Genomic DNA, 15,700 nt, shown 5'->3' on the forward strand with positions numbered 1-15,700 from the left:
ATCTGCGCATTCACAACCTTGGGACTCCAGGTGCCTGCACTGACCCCGAGCAGTGACTTCTAAGCTCTGAAATGGATTTTTGCACCCCCTCCCCTGCACATGCCCAGGAATTCCACTGCGCATGCTCAGGGTGGGGCACACAAATCCCATCAGTTCCTTCTGACCGCTGTCCAACCCACCTGAAGACTGTAGGCTGCTAGCGGAGGGGAAGGTTGGGTGGGTGGTGCGCATGCACAGAGGACCACTCAAAGATCACCAGTTACAGCTAAGCAACCTGTTTATCTTCTTCATGGTCTCTGTGCATCACACCCTTGGTAGAGCAGCAAGCTCTGACCTCGTCCCACTGCAGCATGTCCCCTGGCTCGAACATCTAAGGCATAGAGCTTGACGAATGTGGTAGGCATCACCCACATTGCAGCTCTGCATATTTCCTGCAAGGTGGTCCCCCTGAGGAAGGCCATGGATGTGGCTGGCACCCTTGTGGAATGTGCCTTGATAGGGCCAGGAAGTGGATGTTTAGCCAGGAGGTAACACAGCTTAATCGTCTCTACTAGCCATTTCGACAGCCATTGGGCTGAAATTCCAAGCCCTTTTTGATGTTCTGCATGGGAAACGAAAAGGCGGGTATCCCTATGAAGTACTTTTGTTCTGTCCAAGTAGAACAGGAGGGCTCTCCTGACGTCCAGTAGATGGAACCACCTCTCTGAATGGGACTTTGGGTCAGGAAAGAAGGTACGCAAGGAGACTTCCGCTTGGAGATAACCCAAGATGATTTTCGGGAGAAATTTGATGTCAGGGAGTAATGGCACTTCTTCGCTGTGGAAGCTCAAGACCAGAAAGCGACCATTCTTGGGCTGATGTTGCAGAAGATGAGGATCTGCCTTGATCTAGCTTGGATCCCACAGTAGCAGGGGATGACATTTCTTACGGGGCCAACTTAAGACTTTCAAGGCGTGCTGGTCAGTATGGACCAGACTGATGGAGTCCTGGACCCTAGTGGGTTCAAGGAAGTTGTTGTGGCTTTTTAGGTTGGATGTGGCCGGGGCTGAAGTCGAGAGTACCTTTCCCCAGAGTGCCACCTTAAGGCAGGAGGTTTTGTTTAATCAAGCCTTTGCCATTAATTTTTGGTATCTCTGGCAAGCCACCACGTTGTAAACCTCACCCAGGAAGATCAGGCAGTTGTCATGATCATTGGTCTGGGGAATCTTGGCACTGAATTGCATGCACTTCTTGAAAATGGCCTTGGTTGCCATAATGGGTTGCCATAAGGCAGGGTAAAAGTCCAAATGGCTGGGGAAAGTATGCCCTCTGAAAGGGACTACAATAAAAATTAAAAATACAAAAGTAGGTTCAATTTCAAAGGGACAGTGTGGTCCAGGCCTAGACATGAAGCTTTGCTGCCCTTGTGGTAGCAAAAATGAAATGGAGGGAGAGGTATGGCACCAGCCCGAGATCTCATGTTGTGGGTGACGGGAAATCCCGTGCATGGGCTGACATCCGGGGAAGGCACCTTCTGTCGGAGCTAAGCTATAAAAGTCTTGTCCAAGACAGGCCTGCACAAGCACAGTCCCAATGTGGGGCTGCACTAGAAGACAGATGATGAACCACAAATTAACCAACACAACAATGTATTGTATATACACATTAATGGGGGAATTGCAAGGACATGCAGGGGGCATCTGTCACCAATTAACCTAATGCAGTCCTAAATAAAGCCATGCTGAATCAGCCAAAAATGGAACTGTAATGAACTGGTACAACTTCTTCTACGGAACCAAAAAGGGGATGAAGATAAAGAGAAAATTCAATCACATTCAACCACATTAAGGAGTAATAAGCTGAGCATGAATCCCTAACTTCTCACACATTCATCCTCTGATAAAAGTCCTTAAGAATACAAACGTTACCAACTTGCTTCCTGAAATGGACAGGCAACTGAACTGGCACAAGATTTTTTAGATGCTTCTTCTGTCCCCTTCTTACCAAAACAAAATATTTTTATTCACTTACTGTTGATTCAGTTAATCCACCAACAGACACAGTTAGACCAGTCAGCACATGGTATTGATATGTTGGTAACCCCAGAAATGGTGTGATCCTGGGAAAGGCTTGTGCTGGTGCATTCCAGTTGAAGGTAACTGCCTCTGATCTGTGAACAGCCAGATGTCCATATCAAAGCAAAAAACAACAGAAAGCACATAATATGAGTCTCCTGGGCGTTTGTCTACTTCACCCCAAATTTTGACAGAATATGAAATTTCATTTTTTTCAAGCTGATAACCATTGAAATCAAAGTTGAGAACCTCCACTAATGAAATTCAAAACTTTTGCATGCCAAACAGAGGAGCAAACAGTATTTTAAACTATCATTACACTATTTTGTATCATTTGGGGATAAAAATTTACAAGACTACATTACTTACGTTACACGTACTTCTGATTTTTTAAAAATGATTAATTTAAAACAAAATAGAACATAGAATCATAAAATCAAAGAGTTGGAAGGGGCCATACAGGCCATCTAGTACAGCCCCCTGCTCAATGCAGGATCAGCCTAGAGCATCCCTGACAAGTGTTTGTCCAGCTGCTGTTTAAAGCTTGCCAGTGCTTGAGATATAAATCTTATGTATACATAAAAAATTGATTTTTGTCTTAAATTGACTAATGAGACCCAAATTAAGACCAAAGGTGACATGAGAGTGGTATGTCTGCAATTTAGAATCATAGAGTTGGAAGGGACCACCAGGGTCATCTAGTCCAATTCCCTGCACAATGCAGGCAATTCACAAATACCCCCCACAATCCCAGTGAACCATGTTCCATGCCCAGAAGATGGCAAAACAGAAAAACAAAAAAAGAAGAAGAAAAAAAGAGAAAACCTGCAGGATCCCTGGCAAAACTGGCCTAGAGAAAACAGCTTCCTGACCCCAGAGTAACAATTGGCATTTCCCTGGGCATGTAAGAAAGGGCCACGAGAACTAAGCATTGATGTAATAACCCTGTCTGCCCTCCCTCTCATGATCTGCCTAAGTTCACACAATCAGCATTGCTGTTAGATGGCCATCTAGCCTCTGTTTGCAAACCTCCAAAGAAGGAGAGCCCACCACGACCCAAGGAAGCCTGTTCTACTGAGGAACCACTCTTAACTGTCAGGAAGTTCCTCCTAATGTTTAGCTGAAAACTCTTCTGATTTAATTTCAACCCGTTCAAACCTTCTGGGGCAACAGAAAACAACTCTGCACCATCCTCTATATGACAGCACTTCAAGTACTTGAAGTCGGTTATCATATCACCTCTCAGCTGTCTACTCTCCAGGCTAAATCTACTGAGCTCTCTCAGTCGTTCTTCATAGGACTTGATGACCAGACCTTTCACTATCTTTGTTGCCCTCCTCTGGACACATTCCAGCTTTGTCTATATCCTTCTTAAATTGTGGTGTCCAAAACTGAACACAATACTCTAGGCAAGGTCTAACCAGAGCAAAGTGATACCGTCACCTTGCGTGGTCTGGACACTATACTTCTGTTGATACAGCACAAAATCACATTAGCTACCACATCACACTACTGACTCATGTTCAGTGTATGGTCTGCTAAGACCCCTAGATCATTTTCACACATACTACTGCTAAGACAAATCTCCCCCATCCTATAATTATGCATTTGATTTTTGCTACCTTAAATGCAGAACTTTACATTTATCTCAATTGAAATTCATTTTATTTGTTTTAGCCCTGTTTTCTAGCCTGTCAAGTGCATCCTGTATACTGAGTCTTCTACCATATTTGCTACCCCTCCCAATTTAGTAACATCTGCAAATTTAATAAGCATTTCCTCTATTCCTTCATCCAAATCCTATATATTGGCCACTTCCAGCTCTCCCATTGGCTGTGCAGTGTGCTCCATCAGCCATTGGCCCATCAACCACCATTCAAGAGTACTTGTGTGCCATTAACTGGGTGCTGGGTCCACTCCTCTCCCCCGCCTACTGCCAGCCTGGACACTTTTCCCTCACAGAATTAACTATCAAAACAGTTGTCTCTCCTGATGAAGACATTTCTCCTTCTTGGCTCCTGTGGGACTAACTTTTTCCTCAGTGGCTGTTGCTAGGCAACCAAGCTTGGTTCTCTCAGTAAAAAGACAAAGGAAGGAAGCCCTTTCCAGGCCTTTGTGAGGAACTCATTGGGGCCAGTCCTGACTAGGGTCGCCAGCTCCCGGTTTGGAAATTCCTGGATATTTTGTGGTGGAGTCTAAGGAACCCAGAGTTTCCTTCCCCATTATTCCTTATTCCTGACACAAGCCCTGGGTAACAGGTGACCATCGTGTACCTTTCTCAATAAACTGAACTTTATAAAGTGCTGGTGTTGGGACTGTGTGCATGGGACTCTGACAGGGGAGAGATCTGTTGTCTGGAGTTCAGTTGTGATTCCTAAGATCTTCAGGCTCCACCTGGAGGTTGCCTACCCTAGGAGTAGCAGTTAGCATTTCAGAGCAGGGTCTGCTAGACTCAGGTTCTTGCTGTGGAAGTTGAGTGGGTGATTTTGGACCAGTCACAGACTTTCAGCTTAACCTATCTCACAGGGTTATTGTGCAGATCAAAAGGGGGGAGGAGAATGATGTAAGCTACTTTGGTCTCCACTGCGGAGAAAGACTGTACTTTTCTTCCTGGGGAATCATTGCTGCCAATCCCCAGGTGAGGGCTGGAGAGCACTCAGAATTAAAACTGCTCTCCAGATGGTAGAGATCAGGGGCAGATAACGGTAGGTTGATGGTTGGCTGGGAAGGAGATATGGTTGCCAACTCCAGGTTGGGAAATTCCTGGAGACCTCAGATAGGTACAATGCCATAGACTCCATCCTCCAAACCAGCCATTTCCTCCTGGGGAACCATTGTTGCCAATCTCCAGCTGAGGGCTGAAGATAAACAGGTTGCTTACCTGTTACTGGTGATCGTCGAGTGGTCATCTGTTCTTCACACCCATGGGATCTAGTGCGTACGCGCTGGATCGATCGGTGCTGTAGCAAGCTCTTTTAACGGATTTTCGCGCCCAGACCTCGGGCATGCGCAGGAACCCCACCACGCATGCCCAGAGGGGTGGGTGTGGACATCCCGCCAGTTCCTTCAAACCGCCGCAAATCAACCCCTATTGAAAATGTAGAAGCTGACAGCAGCAGGGAAGGAGGGCGGGTGGTGTGAATGCACAGATGACCACTCGAAGATCACCAGTTACAGGTAAGCAACCTGTTTATCTTCGACGTGGTCTCTGTGCTTCACACCCATGGGAGATTAGCGAGCAGTAGCCTACCTGGAGGAGGGTGCTGGCAGGTCCTTTACTGCGTAGCCGAAGATAGAATGTGACGTCCCATGCTGTTATTGGCATTCTTACAGACGTCTAGGGCGTAGTGCCTAATGAAGGTGTTAGGCGTGGCCCACCTAGCGACTTTGCAAATGTCCATCAGTGGCACTCCCTGGAGGAAGGCAGTGGAAGTCGCGACAGCTCTGGTAGAATGAGCCCTGATAGGGCCAGGCAATGGCTGTTTGGCAATCAGGTAACATAGACGGATGAGACCTACAATGCACTTAGACAGGCGTTGAGCCGTGATGCGAGTACCCAGCCATAGTGACGCGTAAGAGATGAAGAGTTGTGAGTCTCGTCTAGTTCGGTGTGTTTTATTGAGGTAGAACAGGAGAGCCCGCTTCACATCTAAAGTGTGTAATAGCTTGTCTTCCACTAATGTTAGATTTGGGAAGAAATCAGGGAGGAAGACCTCTGCCTGCAGGTGGAACTCTGACACCACCTTGGGCAGGAAAGAGACGTCTGGGACGAGGCGGACTCCGTCTGGCAAAAACTACAGGTAAGGTGTATTGTGACAGAAAGCCAATATCTCTCCCACTCGTCTAGCCGAGGTGACGGCAGTTAAAAAGGCCATTTTCCATGCTAAAAGTTTGAGGTTGCATGTTGCGAGCGGCTCAAAGGGCTTCCTCGTGAGCTGGCAGAGAACTAGAGGAAGGTCCCAGGGAATGACCGGAGTTTTGACAGGAGGGTAGAGATGCAATAAACCTTTTAAAAAACGTTTCGAAAACGGATGGGAAAACAGTGTGCATCCGTCAACTGGAACATAGTAGGCTGAAAGGGCGGCCAAATAAACTCGTAACGATGAATGGGAAAGTCCCGAGTCAGCTAGGGAGAGGAGGAATTGGAAAACTCTTTTGAGACCCTCTGAGGTGGCTCGAGGGGCGTCATCACCTAGGGAAGAACAGAACCTTCACCATTTATAATTGTAGGACCTCCGCATAGTAGGTTTCCTGGAATTCAACAGAACATTTGCTACACGGGTGGAGAAGCTGGTGACGTTATTCTCCATGCCGTCAGTTTCAATTGTGGTATGTTATGATGTAGGAGAGGGGAGTCGGAGAGGAAGAGGAGATCCTGAGCTGGAGGGAATTGATGGTATATTCCTTCTGATAACTCGAGGACTGTTGAAAACCAAAGTTGCCTCGGCCACCATGGGGTTAATAAGATGCAGTCTGCGCTGTCTCTGAGTATTTTGCGGACCACTCTCAGAAGCAGAGGTAGGGGAGGGAACAGATAAAGAAGTCCCATGGACCAAGGGTAAAGGAGACCGTCTCCCAGAGATTGAGGGTCCCTGCCTCCTCGACTGCAGAACAGAGGACACTTTTTGTTGGTTCTGGTGGCAAAAACATCGACTTGGGGAGCTCCCCACCTGCGGAAGAGTGGGAGGAGGAATGTTGGGTTCATCCCCCACTCGTGAAGGCTGAGCCCTACTCGACTTAAATGGTCTGCCTGCATGTTCATGTGTCCAGGGATGTGAGTGGCTACGAGGAAAATGTTGTTGGTGATGCAAAGATCCCAGAACTGTATGGCAAGGTTGCAGAGGTGTAGGTAAACAGTGCCCCCTTGTCTGTTGACATAAGAGAGTGCCGTGGTGTTGTCCGTGAGGACCATGACACATTTTCCCTTGATTAAAGGTAGGAAGCTGGTGACAGCATGTTGTATTGCTAGCAGTTCTAGGAAGTTTATATGTTGCTTCCCGTTCTGCGGATCCCATTTGTCCCCAACAGAAAGGCCCATGGAGTGTGCACCCCATCCTGTCAGGGAAGCATCTGTCATAATGGTGACTTGGAGTGACAGAGGGTGGAAAGGTGCTCCTTGGAAGATATTCGAAGAGACAGTCCACCAAAGTAACAAGTCTCATATGCTGGGACGAGGGGATAGGAGGACGATGTGTGCGTCTTTCGACAGGTCGTAGTTGCGGATACACCAGAGCTGTAAAGGGAGCGTTTTCAGTCTGGCAAAGATGAGAACCGACGTAGTCGCAGCCATAAGGCCAAGCAGCCTTTGGATTTGGAAGGCAGTGACAGAAGGGTAGGTACGGACGATGGTGGCTAAGGAAATGATGTCTGCCACTCTGTCTTGAGGCAGGTAAGCCATGCATGTTGTGGAGTCTAGTATAGCGCCAATGTACTTTATTCTTTGGACTGGACTCAAGTGAAACTTTTCTCGATTGACTTGTAGGCCCAGATCCTTTAGCAGTGCCAGTGTCTCGGTGATGTTTGAGAACAGGGCGTTCTGGGAAGGTGCTACCAAAAGCCAATCGTCGATATAGGGGTAGATGGAGATACCCCGGAGACAAAGGAAAGCTGCAACCACAATCATAGTCTTCGTGAAGACTCTCGGGGTGCTGGAAAGGCCGAATGGCAGGGCTGCATACTGGTAATGCTGTTGACCAATCGCAAAGCGTAGGTATTAGCGGTGGGAGGGGTGGATGGTGAGGTGGAAGTACGTGTCTTGGAGGTCGAGGGTGGCCATCCAGACGTGTTGCCGCAGGAGTGGCATAATCTGCTGTAAGGACACCATGCGGAAGCGATGGTAGGTTACAAAACAGTTCAGTGCCCTTAGATCTAAAATGGGTCAAACACCTCCATCCCTCTTCAGGACTGTGAAGTATCGGGAATAAAATCCCGTCCCGTGGAGGTGTGGTGGTACCTGTTCGATGGCTCCCTTCTGCAGAAGGACGGACACCTCTTCCAGGAGAGGTGGGGAACGGTGTGTGGAGATGACGACAGGAGGAATGGGGTTCTGGTGGAATTGGATACGGTAGCCTCGGGTCAGGATTGACAGCACCCATTCATCCGAGGTGATGTGACACCAAGTATGTAGGAAGGATGATAGACAGGTTTGAACTGACTCGGTGACAGGGAAGTCAAAAACTCTGCTTAGAGGGTTTGACCTGTTTGGTATGGGAAGATTGTTGCCCAGATCCAAACCTCGGTTTTTGGTATGGAGGTTTTGGACCTCCCGAAGACGTACGCAGTCTCCGTTGTCTGTCTGGAGACTGACGGCTTGGCGCACGCCTCTGCCAAGACCATGACCAGGTATAAGGACGGTATTGTTGTCTCGCAGAGGGTGACACTCCTAGAGCTCGAGAAGCCTTTATGCTCTTGTCTAATCCCTGGAGTGTAGAATCAGTAGTGTTGTTGAAGAGGCCAAGGCCGTCAAACGGAAGATCTTCAACATAAGACCTGGTATCCAGAGGGAGAGTCATATTGCGGAGCCAGGAATGGTATAGCAGAGGCCATTGTCCTGGAAGATGCATCTAGGGCATGCTTTGAAGTGTTTATTTGTTGTTTTGCCAACACCATGCCCTCCTTTTGAATGACTCTGGCTGCCTGAAGCTTGTCTTCTGGAAGGTGGGTCAATAGTTCGGAGAACCTTTCCCAGAGAGTATATTGATACCTGCTCATGCAGGCCAGATAGTTAGTGGTTTTGACACCCAACGCTCCGGTGGAATAGAAGCGTCTGCCAAAGGCGTCCAATTTTTTACTTTCTCTGTCTGAAGGTGCAGAGTGTGTTCTAGATTTTGAGGAGGATGTTACAACCATAGAGTTTGGTTGAGGATGGGAGAATAGAAATTCGGCCCCTGTCTCTTGGACTCTGTACATATGGTCCAATCATCTTGTCGACACCGGGGCTGACGAAGGCTTCTCCCATGGTGCCTTTGTAGCTTGCAAAAGGACCGTGGACATTGGTAATGCCAGAGTGGAAGATGTATCAAGCTGGACAATGTCAAAAAAACGCATCTGTCACTTGTGGGTGTTGCTGAACGACGGAGAGGCCTAAGAAATGGGCCATTCTCTTTACAAGATCTGTGTATGATGTGAGATTGTCGGATGGGGAGATGGGTAAGTCATCAGCGACAGCTTGATTAGGAGACTTACGTTCAGGGGAGGTGTGAGCCTCAGATGCTTTGGTATCGGAATTGTCTTCCATCGAATCAGAGGACTCCTGGTGTAGCATTTGGACAAGAGTGTCCTATTGACTAGTTAAAGGTCTTGGTGGAACGACAGGGGTGGAAACGACTGGGGTTTGAAATGAGTATCTATCCCAGTCGGAATAGCTCGCTGGAGTCAGCCATGGCAAGGATGGTGGATAAGCCCCACACAGATACCTCATCTGTCGTTGATCGCAAGACAGAGGTGGTGGCGGGGGTAAGAAGACTCCCGGGGATCGACTTCTGGACAATGGACGTCTCGGAGACAAAGCGGCAGCATGTCTTTGAGAGGAGCCCGTATAATCTCGGTTGTCGATATCGACAGATTGACTGTGCAGACGTGGAGGGTGATGCTGCGTGTTGCATGAAGTATATCGGTGCCGACTTGGATCGATGTTGGGAGCTTCCGATACTGTTGATGTCGACGACGGGGAAGGAGATGGAGAAGGCTCTGCATCCATTTGATGACTTAGGAGCTCTACCGTTTCGATGTCGGAGTAAGGATGCTCCATTTGGTGGCCAGGGGAAGGAGATGGAGAAGGCTCTGCATCCATTTGATGACTTAGGAGCTCTACCGTTTCGATGTCGGAGTAAGGATGCTCCATTTGGTGGCCAGGGGAAGGAGATGGAGAAGGCTCTGCATCCATTTGATGACTTAGGAGCTCTACCGTTTCGATGTCGGAGTAAGGATGCTCCATTTGGTGGCCAGGGGAGTCCAAGACATGGATGGTCGGTATCGGTGGAGGGACTTGGGCCTCCGGTAACGATACAGTCGTTGGAGAGGGAGGCACTTTAGGGGCATCACCCAGTGCAGCCACCGCTACTTTCCCCTTCTTTGCCGCCTTAAGGGGTTTGGAAGAGCCCTTCTTTGCGGACTTTTGCTCCTTACTTGGCCTGGACTTTTTTTTTACTGGCGTGGAAGCAGAGGATTGTGCCTTCGATGCTGGAGGCTTCGGTGTCGGTTGGCCAATATCGGAGGCAGGCCTCGATGCCGGAGCTGTTGAGGTTGATGGTTTCTCAGCGTCCAATGCTGAGGAAGAATGTAGAGTCGATTCTAACAGGGCCACTTTAAGGCAGGCGGCTTGGTTTTTCCGGGTCTGGTTTGAAAAGCGAGCACAGTAGCGACAAAATTTGTGTCGCTGAGACTCTCTGAGACAAAATATGCAAAGGGTATGACAGTCAGGAGAAGCAAGTTTAGTACCGCAACCCCTGCACCTATTAAAAAAGCCCCACTTCTTACAAAATGTATTACAGGTGGCATTGGACACCGAATAAAATAGCTAGGTGCTTCCCGGGAGCTACTAACAAATGTTGGAGATGCAGGAGGAATGTAGGGACATTCATGCATATTTGGTGGAAATGTAACAAGGTTCAGAAGTTCTGGAAAAAACTACAGGGAATATTAACAAAAATTCTAAAAATTAAATTACCATTATTACCAGAGACATACCTTTTAAATATGATTCCGGATTCAATAAAAAAGTATAAACAGATAATAATATACATATTAACCGCGGCAAGAATATTGATTGCAAAAAGGTGGAAATCGAACATGCTGCCCTCTATAAAGGAAGTAAAATATAAGATATTAGAAATAGCAGAAATGGACAGAGTAAATATGGAACTACAATATAGACTGGAAGGAAAATACTGGGGAAAATGGGGAGTAATATATAACTGGCTAAGAATAAAGAAAATAGGAACGAAGAGGGACTAGGCTAGCCATATTAAGTTAAGTCTAAGATGGAAGCATAACAGAAATGTATAACTTAAAACTATAATCAGATGTTTGAGTCTTTATGTGTTGTTTAACATTGTTTATTTTTGGAGATTGTTAAGTTGGAAAAACCAATAAATATATTTATTAAAAAAAAAATCCCCACTTCTCCATAAAAACCAAAATGAAGAAGAAAGAAGGGGTGGGGGTTAGCCCGAAGGCCCGACTGAGGTAAAGCGGCAACCTCCCCCTCAGCAGAAAATAGAAAGGGTTTTTTAAAAAGTTTTTTTGAAAGAACAACGAATTAAAAGAATAAACTGAGGAAAAAATCCAAAGAGTCGTGAGGCAAAAAGCCAAAAACACGCAAACCGATCAGACCGACAAAGAAAAAGGTCTTTCCAACGCTGCGGTAAGAAAGGAACTGGCGGGATGTCCGCGCCCACCCCTCTGGGCATGTGCGGTGGGGTTCCAGCGCATGCCCGAGGTCTGGGCGCGAAAATCCGTTAAAAGAGCTTGCTACAGCACCGATCGATCCAGCACGTGCGCACTACATCCCATGGGTGTGAAGCACAAGAGACCACGTCAAAGATCACTCAGAATTACAGTTGCTCTTCAGATGGCAGAGATCAGTTCCCCTGGAGAAAACAGTAAGCTCTATGTCATTATACCCTGCTGAGGTTGCCACAGCAAATTGACACTGAGTGACTAATCCTGCCAATTATAGGCTCATCAGCCTATTATCGATTATAGGCACACTATATACTAAACATCTGTTGGCCAAGGTTAATCTTTGGATGACACAGAAAAAAATTCTCAGCCCTGAGCAGCTGGGTTTTTGCAAAGGAAAGATCACTTTAGATCACTGCATTACCTTATCCCACTTAGTTGACAAGCACACTGTGTGGAACAATCAGAAATTATTTGTATTCTTGAAGTATTTGTATTCTTGAATTTGAAAGGTGCATTTGATTCAGTTGACAGGGACCTTCTTTGGATTAAATTAGATCAGCTGAATATGGACAAGAGACTCCTTTTGCTCATTAAGAAACTTTACTCTCTTAATACTTGCCAGATCAAATGCTCACTAGCAGGCAACCTGACACCTTGCTGCAAACAAGGCTGTTAAACAGGGTTGTGTCTAGCCCCCTTTTTATTTAACATCTTCCTCAGTGATCTTGCTGCCCAGCTGTCTGCTGCTGACTGTCATAGTCCCAAACTTGGTGCAACACATGTACCTCTACTACTTTATGCCGATTACACAGTGCTGCTGTCCTGCTCCAGATTTGGTTTGAGACTGTATTGCTTTCTTTACTAACAAGCTCCAGCTAAATTATGACAAGTCTAAAATCCTAGTGTTTTTTAAAAAATGGAGATCATACAAATGGGCCATTGCTGACAAAGTGATAGAACAAGTCAAACAGTACAAATATCTAGGTATTCATTTTCAATATAATGCAACCTGGTCTATCCACTGCAAACACGCTGCAAAGGCAGCTAGCATTAGTGCATCGGCTATAGCATGTTTCTTTTACTGCAGGGACCAATTTGTGCCAGCTGCAATAAAAATCTTCAAGTCCAAAGTGATTTCACAACTACTATATGGTATCCCAATTTGGATTAGGTCCTTTGACTGTGCCATCGAGTGTGTCCAATCCAAATTTCTGTGGAAAATTCTGGGCTTGCCAAAATGTGTCTCAAATGCAGTTATATATCTAGAAACTGGCTTGTCTTTAATAGAAACTTTTGCATGGCTCATGACGTTCAAATGCTGGCTACGTCTACACTATAACTTTGAACCTGGGAGCCTCATATATCACATGCTCTCTGAGCTCAACATGTCAAATTGGTCAGCATACATTGAGAAAAAAATCAAAGTATTAGGCCTTTCTATAGAATCACTGTCTATGCTGCCCTCTGTTGCTGCATTCCAACAGATTAAAAACAGGATGTTAGATATTGAGCGCCAGAAATTATACAGTTTAGCTAATAAAGCCTGCTCCCCCTTGAGTTTTGAGATCCCCCTTACCACAGGGAAGATGGCCTCATATTTGTCTTCCCTGCAAGTCCCACAGCAACGCAGGCCAGATGCAATGCTATGCCTTCCACTATTTTATATGGCAGATTTAACAAGATATCTCACTCAGCCAGATACTGCCCCTGCAAAAAAAGTGTTGAGACAATTGCTCATGTCCTTCTGCATTGTCACCTGTATGTGGATGTAAGGTATATATATTTACATTCTTTTTTTTTCTTTTTTTTTGAAGATGGCGTCCGGGACGGAGCTCAGGTGCGTGAGCTCCGCTGGTTAGTGCAATTTAGCAATAGACTGACGTCCCAAAGAACTTTGCAGATTGGAGCAGACTGGAGCATTGTGTGCCCGCAAGTTCCCTGCAGACTGTTGCCTAGAATGTGTGCGGGAACCCCAAGAACGAGCAGGCGAGGTGAGGCGAGGTGAGGCCGATAAGAGCACCCCCCCTCTTTCCCCGGCCCGCTGTGGAGATGCGGCTAGCAAAGCGGACGAGGGCGGAAAGAACGCTCCCCTCCCCCCCTGCCCACCGAGACGACGGTACCTGGTGGAGCTTGTGTGGAGGCGACGGCGTTGGAGGGAGAGTGAACAGCTGTGATGCCCCGACACGGAGTGAGCCAGCGGGGGAGGCGTGGATCGGCGGGGAGGCCCATGTCGAGGAGACCTCGGGCACGCCCGACTCGCTGCGGCTGCGATATCGGCTAGTGCTGGGGAGACACCGAGAGCCTGAAGGGGGAGCCGTGAGGGGCAATGCCCAGCAGACCGCCCAGCAGACCGCGCGCAGTGAGTTTGAGACGGTGGGCCTAAGAGGAGGATCCGACGGCCGGCGGGAGGTGCCCTCTGGGCGTTGCCCGGAGGATTGCGAGCAGAAGGAACTGGAGGTGCTTGGGCTCGGGGCTTGGAGTTCGGGTCGAACAGCCGTTGAGAGAGCGATCGGCAGCCACAGGAGTGGTGGGCCAGATCCGGGGACAATAACATCACATCTCTCACAGCTAGGAACTTGGAGCGAATGAGCAGAGGCCCCCCAGTGGCAGGATTGGGACTGCTGGAGTTAATCCGTGTTTGGAAAGCTACAGATGCAAAGTGAAGTTTAGATTAGATCAGCATTAAGAGTGTGAGTGGTTAGATGGGGAAGGACTGTGGTTTGTCTGTTTTTGGAAGGTTGAGTGCTGCAGTTGGATTAGTTTTAGTAGTTGTCACGGAGCTAGGTAGGGAAGTATGTTAGGTTCACTGTCAACCTGTGGCCAAGGAGTGCTGCTTAGTGCAGACCTTGGTCAAGGGAATACGTTGTATTTTGTATAAGTGTAGCACTGTAATACCGGTTAACAGAGGAGTAGTTAGTTAGTACCTAATTATTGCTGAAGAGAGAATTGTGTCTATTTGTGTTTACTTGCTGACGTTGTGAATTGTGGGGGATCTGAAGCGCTGCGGAGATCGCCCTGTGATGGAAACACCTGGCCATGCTATTCCGGTGCTCTTGGGGCGGGGTAAGTATAGCGGTGGGTCTAGGCAGGGTTTTAAGGGAAGGATGCGGAGAAATAGAATGGCTCGGCATCCTTCCAGCCTAAGACCCATCCCAAGGGTGACTGGCAGTGGGGCTCCGATGGAGAACCCCTCTCCGTCATTGGTGTTGTGCAATGCCAGGTCGATTAACAACAAAGCAGTTGTCCTCCGGGACTTTGTGATGGACCAACAAGCTGACCTGGCATGCGTGACCGAGACCTGGGTCAGGGAGGGTGAAACAGTAGCCCTGGCCCAGCTTGCACCACCTGGTTTCTCTGTCCTTCACCAATCACGGACGAAAGGGGGGGGTGGCCATTTTCATTCGGGAGGCTTTCTCCTTCAGGGCGCTCCGGGCATAGAGTGTGTCGGAGCGATGCTGGAGGGTGAGGAGAGCTTGGCGATTTGGGTGGTGTACCGACCGCCTAGTGCACCGGCCAATAGCCTGCTGTCCCTGCTGGAGGCTGTATCAGGCTGGGCGTTGGAGCACCCTAGGCTGTTGGTCGTGGGTGACTTCAACGTTCATGCTGAGGACGCGACCTCCAGCCGGGCTGCGGACCTGGTGTCGTCCATGGCGGCACTGGGGCTCTCTCAGGTCATCACGGCCCCCACGCATCAGGCCGGACATACGCTCGATCTGATCTTCGCGGCTGGGGTAATGGTGGACCGGATTACCGCAATAGCGGTACCATGGTCGGATCACCAGGCCCTGAAGGCCCGTCTGAATGCGCCACCCCAACCCCGCTTAGGCGGCGAGCGGATTTTTGCTCGCCCGCGAGGCCAAATGGACCCTATGCGGCTTCAGATGGCATTGCGGGAGCCGAAGCCCCCTGGCAGCTCGTTGGATGAGCTAGTAGAGGACTGGCACGACCGGCTCTCCGCGGCCATCAATGAGATTGCTCCCAGGCGTCCTCTCCGGACTCGCGTTAGGCAGGCGCCCTGGTATACTCAGGAGCTGCGCCAGCTGAAGCGAGAACTGAGACGACTAGAGAGAAGGTGGCGCCGTGCTCGCGATGAGGCATCAAGAGCATCTTATAGGACGTTTATGAAAGCCTATGAGGTGGCAGTCAAGGTGGCAAAGAGGGAGTTCTTTGCGGCCAGGATTGCATCTGCTAGCTCACGCCCGGCACAATTATTTAGTATAATTCGATCTTTGACAACCCTG

The 15,700-nt window shown here is 48.2% G+C and overlaps 1 protein-coding gene across 1 annotated transcript in view; it reads right to left on the reverse strand.

The window, feature by feature from the left end:
* Positions 1-15,700, reverse strand: part of TBCD (tubulin folding cofactor D) — a 380,958-nt gene that overhangs the window by 48,055 nt on the left and 317,203 nt on the right. Inside the window, exon 33 of the mRNA XM_015426300.1 lies at positions 2,011-2,149. Coding sequence (XP_015281786.1) covers positions 2,011-2,149 — 139 coding nt within the window. The remainder of the gene's footprint in view (positions 1-2,010; positions 2,150-15,700) is intronic.

Source organism: Gekko japonicus, unplaced genomic scaffold (assembly GCF_001447785.1).
Source record: "Gekko japonicus isolate JY-2015 unplaced genomic scaffold, Gekko_japonicus_V1.1 scaffold501, whole genome shotgun sequence".
Lineage (NCBI taxonomy): Eukaryota > Metazoa > Chordata > Lepidosauria > Squamata > Gekkonidae > Gekko > Gekko japonicus.